A 7,268-nucleotide genomic window follows, 5' to 3' on the forward strand; every position below is an offset into this window, starting at 1 on the left:
GTGTGTGTGTATGTTGGGTATATAGAATATACAGTTTGTACAGTATAAAAACCATTATGTCTATGTCTTCATAAAACATGAAAACTCAATATTTGTGTGTGTGTACTGTATGTGTGTATTGTATGTGTGTATAATGTCCCCACAAGGATTGTATTTTTTGGGTCATAACATACTAAATCATGTTTTATGTGAGAGTGGTTTAAAGGATAGAGAATAGAATAGAAACGCACCTGTTTTTCTTCAAAAAAACTTTCATCTTTCTGTTTTCCCATGATTCTTGAAAGGTCTCCTCCTTCACAATACTCCATCACAATATAAATGCGTCCCGCTTCTTTATCTACATAAATGAACATCCAGTCAGAGAATGATTTAACTCTAACTGTATTAAAATAGCTTTATTTTCTGAAAGCTACACTGATGTTTTTGTTCAGTTAACTGTTATCCTTCTATCATGGTAAATACTTCTACTTAATTTTTCAGAAACACAACAAAAAATGACCACATTTTTAATTTGCAACAAAGTAGCATTAGTGTACAAAGAAAAAAAACCTTCAAATGAATCCACATAAGTAACAATATATCCAAACTGCAGCGTTTTCAGGATCTCGACTTCATTTTTTACAGAATCCAGTTCCTCCCCCTGAAAGAAAGAAGAAGAAAAACCTTCCATTGAAGCGACACTGTTATTGAAAGAAAAAGTGGTAACACTTTATATTACGACCCGCAAACAACTGCGTAAGTAAACCAAAATTACGGTGTACGTTTCTGTAATTATAGTGTACTTCCGTGTAGGTATAAGGGAACAATATGTTAAGTTTTGGGTAATAAAGGGGTAACAAGCAGATATACAACCTGCAAAGAACTTCGTAAGTAAACCGAAATTACGGTGTATGTTTCTGTAATTATAGTGTACTTCCGTGTAGGTATAAGGGAACAATATGTTAAGTTTTGGGTAATAAAGGTGTACAACCAGATATACAAGCAAATTATTTATAATGTAATTATTTTAAAACTAACAGGTGCCTATTCTGTATATATTCCAGGCAAAAATTGTACGTCTGTTGTATATAAAAGTTTTTCACATTTCTGGCAACAAGCGCCACTTTAATTTACAGCCCGCAGGAGTTACACTTACCCTGTAACTACACAGAACAAGGGGGTAACAAGCTCCACTTTAATTTACAGCCCGCAGGCGTTACACTTACCCTGTAAATACACAGAACAAGGGGGTAACAAGCACCACTTTAATTTACAGCCCGCAGGAGTTACACTTACCCTGTAACTACACAGAACAAGGGGGTAACAAGCTCCACTTTAATTTACAGCCCGCAGGAGTTATACTTACCCTGTAACTACACAGAACAAGGGGGTAACAAGCTCCACTTTAATTTACAGCCCGCAGGCGTTACACTTACCCTGTAAATACACAGAACAAGGGGGTAACAAGCTCCACTTTAATTTACAGCCCGCAGGAGTTACACTTACCCTGTAAATTCACAGTTGAAATGGGTAACAAACACTACTTACTATGTAACAATACGAAACAACACTATTTGCACAGTAATTACAGAGAAAGGTAGGCTACTCTTATAAAAAATAAATAAAAAAAACCTTTTAATTACACAGTATATTTGCCCTGACATTTATGTGTCATTGCAATACAATGTGATAAGGTAAGTACTACATGGTACGTTCTAAATTAAAGTCATAGCAGAATTTTTTTTTTTTTTTGGCTAAACGTTAAGTAGTTTAGTAAGAAAAGCCAATAAATAGCATTGCCAATGTTTTTCGAAATCAGCAGTTTATAAAATTGTTTCAGATTAAATTTGTATCATACTGTGCTTACATACAGCCCTATATATATATATAGGCACAAGAACATATTTTTCCAGAAATGTGATAAAAACTTTTATATACAACAGACGTACAATTTTTGCCTGGAATATATACAGAATAGGTACCTGTTAGTTTTAAAATAATTACATTATAAATAATTTGCTTGTATATCTGGTTGTACACCTTTATTACCCAAAACTTAACATATTGTTCCCTTATACCTACACGGAAGTACACTATAATTACAGAAACATACACCGTAATTTCGGTTTACTTACGAAGTTCTTTGCAGGTTGTATATCTGCTTGTTACCCCTTTATTACCCAAAACTTAACATATTGTTCCCTTATACCTACACGGAAGTACACTATAATTACAGAAACGTACACCGTAGTTTCGGTTTACTTACGCAGTTGTTTGCGGGTCGTAATATAAAGTGTTACCAAAAAAGCTGTCACTTCTGTGGTCAATACTCAAGTAAGACCTTACATCTCTGGAGTTCATCTGTTTGACCACATAAAGATCTCCGTCTGCGTCTTTCACCAGAAACGCCATTCCTGAAGCCCCTCGTCCAAGCTCTTCCTCAATGGTGTATCCATGTTCTTTTAGCACTTCTATAATCCAGATTTACAGTCATTTCTACAAAATACTGTAAGCACTAGAGATACGAGAAACAAAGCTTTTACAAACGTTGAATCAGCTGAACCATTTGCTCCGCAAACATGACCCTTTTTTCTGTGAAGTGCTCAAAACACCACAAACTGACTCTCAGAACTGTGTGAATGCAATGAAAACTCTGTCCAAACATGCAAAAAACACCTTTTACAAAATGTCTAATACTATAATAGTATATATAATATAGTATGTAATACATATAATAGTAATAGTATTTTATGTAGATTACATTTAATAGGGTTAGTTCACCTAACAATGAACGTTTTGTCATTAATTACTCTTCCTCGTGTCGTTCCCACACCTCCGTTCATCTTCTGAACACAAATGAAGATGTTTTTAATGAAATCTGAGAGTTTCTGTCCCTCCATTGACAGTTTACGCAACTACCACTTTCAATATCCAGAACGATAGGATAGACATCATTAAAGTAACCCATGTGACTCCAGTGCTTTAACCTCTACTTTATGAAGTGACGCTAGTGCCTTGTATGCGCAAAAAAAATAATTTAACACTTTATTTAAAGGGGTGGTTGATTATGATTTCACTTTTCTAACTTTAGTTAGTGTGTAATGTTGCTGTTTGAGCATAAACAACATCTGCAAAGTTACAGCGCTCAAAGTCCAAAGCAAAGGGAGATATTTGCTTTTAAAGAAAACGCTTTTTAAAGGGGTCATATAATGGTACATGCACTTTTACAAGTTGATTGTACTGAAATGTGTGTTGGCAGTGCCTGTTCACAACCATCATAAAATGATAAAAAAATCCATCCAGTGTTTTTTTTATCTCCTTATATGTTTTCCCCCGTCTCAAATGGAGCCGTCTGACCGTGTGACGATGTCATTAGATTGGACGCCCCTCCCACGATTGTTGATTGACAGCAGCGTTTCATTCGAATCATTTCACCAGACTGCTTTATAAACGAGAACATTGAAAAAGGTATTAGCTCCTGTCTGAGTATGTGTTGTTTATGTGCTTAATGACTGTCATTGTCTCACAGACTGCTTATTTTTTAAACAGATCAGTAAAACTTCTTTAGTGCTTCAGCGCTGACAGTTGTACCTAACACTGCATAGATAACGTTACGCATCACGGACAAGCCTACATTTACTGGAAAAAGGTTTTTCATGACCATTAGCTGTAACATCAATCTGTTAATGAACTAACGTATACATCAGTAAACACATAGCGTTCATATCTCACTACTCTACCCTGCCAGTACATACAAAGATAGATCAAAGTGACATTACGTTAACCAACCATTCAGAAACGTCCTGTTTTCCAACTCCGGTTCAAATTGATACGGTTGCACAGTGTCCTCAGAGACTCCCACTGCCATTCTTCATACCCACAACTGTTGTCAAGGCAACACTCCACGTGTGTTGTGTCAAAACGCCCCACAGAACAGAGGGGCGGGGTGAGCAAAGCTCATTATCATTTAAAGAGACATGCACTGAAACGGCGTGCTGAAAACAGAGCTGTTTTTGACCAGGTAAAATTTGTGTTTTCTTACAATACTAATGAGAATTTTTAATTAAAGTATATTACAAACTTTTAATTTAGACCCTAAAGAATCATATTAGCTTGTATAAAAATGGCATTATATGACCCCTTTAAGGACTACAACAAACGGCTGGTAGAGACTACACAACATTCCTCCCGGGTTAGTGACATCACCAACCCTAAAATTTACATAAACCCCGCCCCCTGAACACAGTTTATAGATTATCTTGACATAATATGCTAATCAATGACTAGAAGATAACTACACATAAGCAACATAAATTCATCAACTCTCTCCATCATTGTCTGAATCTGGTTTAAACATAAAAGGCTAAAAGTTGTTCAGTGCATGTGTGTGTGAGATAAAAGGACACCAGCTCTTGAAGCTCCGCCCCCTGTGCCGGGAGCAGCAGCTCATTTGCATTTAAAGGAACAGACACAAACAGTGCGTTTTTGCTCACCCTCAAAAAGTGACAACTTTAACATGCTATATAAAAATATCTGTGGGGTATTTGAGCTAAAACTTCACACACACACTCTGGGGACATCAGAGACTTATTTTACACCTTGTGAAAGGGGCATTATACCACCCCTTTAAGAAAATATCGATCTGCACATGCACATGCGCGAGTGTTCATGAGAGAGATGACATTGTTGAGTGAACACACTTTGGATAATATGATTTTGTAAAAAAAAAGTGGTAAATTATCTTTTTTTTGTGCAAACAAAGCACTCACGTTGCTTCATAAAACATAAAAAAAGTCCCATGGATTACATTAATGAAGTCTTTCATATCGTTCTGGATATTGAAAGTGGTAGTTGCGTAAACTGTCAATGGAGGGACAGAAACTCTCAGATTTCATTAAAAACATCTTCATTTGTGTTCAGAAGATGAACGGAGGTGTGGGAACGACACGAGGAATAGTAATTAATGACAAAACGTTCATTGTTAGGTGAACTAACCCTATTAAATGTAATCTACATAAAATACTATTACTATTATATTTTCCTGTATAATTATCTAGTTAGTGTATTTGTGGGGTTTGTTTTTTGTGTTTATGGGGCCTAGTTTACTAATAAGAGACAATTAACTATTCGTTCACACTGTCACTCCAAATCTGATTATTTGTGTTTTCAATGTGTGATTATTTGTGTTTGCCATCAGATTGTGGTTTCTAAGAATGATTTGATGATTATTCTGCAATATGCTCATATTGTGTGTGTGATATTTGTACTCACTGATCACGCCAGGAGAAACGTTCATGCTGTGATCTGAGGAACTGCTGACAGCACTGGCATCTGAGAGTCTGTGATACTCATCCATCTTTAGGGGAAAACATGCTGAATATTAATGAAGGATGAAGCATTTCAAAGATTACTGACAGAAGTATTTTAGTGTTCATCATATAATGCAACTGTGAGATCTCCTTATGAATATTAATTCTGTCATATCTTGTTATTAAATGGACAAAACTTGAAGTGTTTTTTTGTCCTCCTGGAAATCTTGAAAATGCATAAGAGGGAATGTAGAAGCATTCAGGTTAACCCTTTAGAAATTAGCTACGGGTGGAAACACTAGTACACACACACACACACACACACAAACACACATTAGGTCTTCATTTCTGGCATGCTGTAATTCTCTGAAACCAAAGTGAATTTACACAAACTTCAGAGTCAAAAAAGTGTTAGGTTGTGTCCCGCTCTCCTATATATATGTACTATTAAGTACAGTGAAATAAAATGTGCATAGAAGTTGCATAAAAAAGATAGTAAGTGATTGGACTTGAACAGATTAATGTATTTTTTTTATATTGTAACCGTGGAATAATAAGGTTTGAAATATTGAGCTTCAACATTTTTGCAGTTTATATAGCAACAATTATATGGGGAACAGGTCTCTTTCATATAAGTCCTAAAATGTACACAACTAAGAAAAAATAAAATAAAATAAATCACATAATATGTAAATAAGTTGTGCAGAATACAAATATGTGAATATCATTGTCTTTTGAAATCTATAGTTGCTGTTTCAACAAAGGCTGAGTATTATATATTGGCACAGCAGCCAATCAAATATCCCTGTGGAAACGAGTCAATAATATCTGGGAGACTGGGACTAAAACAGGAAATGTTATATGACCAAATCACTAATGCTTTTAAATATTAATGTTTATTCATTTTTCTCCTTCCTACACCAAAATATAAGTCTGATCACAGAGAATATGTAGCAATAAACAGCGATCATTCACACTTAAGCAACATTTATTGTTCGATTTCCAGAAAAACTGGCATAGTTTAACTTTAAACGCTATTATTTTTCTTTATTACTTTCTTTATTTCTTTAAGTCAGGTGTTTTAAAGACTTTATCGAGAATTTTAGTTACAACCAGCGAACATACAATTAGCCTAACTTTCATAAATTAGTATATTAATTAAATCTCAAAATCCAAAACACAAAGGTAAATAACAGCCTATAGTCGCGCATATGTCTCAATCACGCGTCCTCTATTCTTCTAAAGAAAGAACGAAAGAAAGAAAGTACAGTGGTCACTTGGACAAATGTTACAGTATTCAGAATTTTGTTAGTTTTCAAAACAAAGACTTAAAGACATTGTTTTATTTCGTTTTGGACATTTATGAAACTATGATTAGGCTGCAGATCGAGTTGTACACTGTACACACACACACACTCGTACAGTTAGGATATTGATATCACTACATACCCCTGTTGTTGTTGTCTCAGTCCTGATCGAACCTCTTGTGTTAAATGTAGTGAACTAATGAAGGATGAGATGAAGGTGAAGCTTGAGAAAAACAGGCGAATGTTTTCTTTACAGCGCGACGATAAAAACTATCCTCTGTAGTGTTGAAGCATATAAAATACTTCTCTTTCTCTTATAGTATAACTTCCTTCTCTCGATGTCTCCAGAGTTGCCAAGTCCTCTTATTATAAGCTACTTGAAGAAGAAAATCACTTATAGATCTGTGCAGCAAAACCAGTCAACACTGCCAGTAATGTTTCTTTTGTCTCACTCTTAAAGCTTCCACTGTCATTTTATCGCATTATGCAGCATTATATTAGGCTATCGCTTTTCCACCCGTTCGCCAGAATCACGTGACTTCCTGAACTTCATGAATCAGCAAACATTGGCAACCTCGTTCAGGTGCATCTGATGATTAATGTGTGTTTTTCCCGGCAAAGAATACATATTTTCTTTCTGTTTTTTACTTTTATTAACATGGAAACCAAACAG

General features: G+C 35.3%; 1 protein-coding gene across 4 annotated transcripts in view; it reads right to left on the reverse strand.

The window, feature by feature from the left end:
* Nucleotides 1-7,044, reverse strand: part of LOC311287039 (serine/threonine-protein kinase Nek1-like) — a 22,802-nt gene extending 15,758 nt beyond the window's left edge. For 2 of the 4 annotated variants that reach the window (XM_084403610.1, XM_084403611.1), the window contains exons 1-5: nucleotides 6,738-6,932; nucleotides 5,251-5,335; nucleotides 2,326-2,450; nucleotides 550-640; nucleotides 231-337 (exon numbers count right to left, since the gene is read on the reverse strand). In XM_084403610.1, coding sequence (XP_084259736.1) covers nucleotides 231-337; nucleotides 550-640; nucleotides 2,326-2,450; nucleotides 5,251-5,335 — 408 coding nt within the window. In that variant the 5' untranslated portion in view covers nucleotides 6,738-6,932. Of the gene's footprint in view, nucleotides 1-230; nucleotides 338-549; nucleotides 641-2,325; nucleotides 2,495-5,250; nucleotides 5,337-6,737 lie in introns of those variants that run through there. The other 2 variants (XM_084403608.1, XM_084403609.1) reach the window with 2 other exon arrangements.
* Between the last annotated feature and the right edge of the window lie 224 nt (nucleotides 7,045-7,268).

Source organism: Rutilus rutilus (assembly GCF_951802725.1).
Source record: "Rutilus rutilus genome assembly, chromosome: 1".
Lineage (NCBI taxonomy): Eukaryota > Metazoa > Chordata > Actinopteri > Cypriniformes > Leuciscidae > Rutilus > Rutilus rutilus.